The sequence below is a fragment of the Ambystoma mexicanum genome, chromosome 8, assembly GCF_040938575.1.
Source record: "Ambystoma mexicanum isolate Mex_15411 chromosome 8, UKY_AmexF1_1, whole genome shotgun sequence".
In the NCBI taxonomy this organism is placed as follows: Eukaryota; Metazoa; Chordata; class Amphibia; order Caudata; family Ambystomatidae; genus Ambystoma; species Ambystoma mexicanum.
Window position 1 is genome coordinate 1032396043 of NC_090929.1, and position 1301 is coordinate 1032397343.

Genomic DNA, 1301 nt, shown 5'->3' on the forward strand with positions numbered 1-1301 from the left:
AGTCTGCCGGGTTGCCACATCCCGGTTGATAAAGGAGCTCAAAATTGTACTGCTGAAGGTGTAGCAGCCATTTGGCTATTCTGGCCGGTGGGTGCGAGGAAGTGCCCATGAAGATGGTAAGAGGGGTTTGTGGTCCGTAATCGCCATGAACTTGCGGCCATACAGATACAGGTGGAAGTGGCAGCACCCCCACAGTACGGCGATCGCCTCTATTCTCGATGTGAGAGTACCTCTGCTCCGTCGCTGTGAGAGCACGCGACGCATAGGCGATGGGTCTCTTCTCGCCTTCGTTAGTAACCTGCATGAGGATGGCCCCCAGGCCGACAGGGTTGGCGTCCACATAGAGTTCCGTCGGAAGAGCGGTGTCATATTACGCCATTCTCGTCTCTACGGACAGCGACTCTTTGATGCTCTCGAAGGCATCTTCACAAGCTTTTCCCCACTCCCACTTCGCGTTGAGCTTTGTGAGTTCACGAAGGGGTTCCGACAATGTGGCCATCCCCAGGAAGCTGCGGATGTCGGTGGGAGTCTTGGGCAGACTTGCGGCCTGTATGTCAGCGACCTTCTGGGGGTCCGGCGAGATGCCAGAGCTGCTGAACTTGTAGCCAAAAAAAGATATCTCCGTCTTGAAAAACTTGCATTTTTCCTTGTGGATGGTTAGGCACGCAGCCTCCAAACGGTCCAAGAGCATCTTTAGCCTTCTCGAGTGTTCACCTTTGTCCTGGGCGTGGATCAGGATGTTGTCACTGACATTGAGGACACCTGGGATGTCCCGGATGACTTCTTGGATGGTCTGTTGGAAGACTTCGGCTGTCGAAGATATGCCGAAGCTTAGCCGCTTCGCAGACCCAAGTGTGTAGAAAAAGTCGTTATGTACCGAGAGTCCTTGGGTAGCTTCAGCTGATGGTACCCTGCTTTCAGATCAACTTTTGAGAAGACTCTCAATCCTGTGAGATCAGCCACAATCTCGTCGAGGGTTGGCGTGATATGGCGCTCCCTCTTGATGGCAGTGTTCGGGAGGCGCATGTCTATGCAAATGCGGACCTTCCCCGGTTGTTTGGGTTTTCGTGTGACCACCATCGGGGACACCCATGGTGTTGGCCCCGTCACCTCCTCGATGATACCTGCTTCTTCCAGCGCTTTCAGTTCAATCTCCACCTGCTAGCGCATGTGGAATGGGGTCCTCCGATGTCTGACGGCCCTTGGCTGGACCGACTTGTCAATGTGGAGTTTTATTGTCTTTCCCTTCAGGCACCCAATCCCGTTCAGCATGTTGGGATGTTGCGCCAGGAGTTTCTCGA

General features: G+C 54.0%; 1 protein-coding gene across 1 annotated transcript; it reads right to left on the reverse strand.

The window, feature by feature from the left end:
* Positions 1-370: 370 nt before the first annotated feature.
* On the reverse strand, positions 371-691 carry LOC138473038 (uncharacterized). Its single transcript, XM_069611521.1, has one exon. It carries the CDS (start codon positions 689-691, stop codon positions 371-373), a length of 321 nt encoding a protein of 106 aa, XP_069467622.1.
* Between the last annotated feature and the right edge of the window lie 610 nt (positions 692-1301).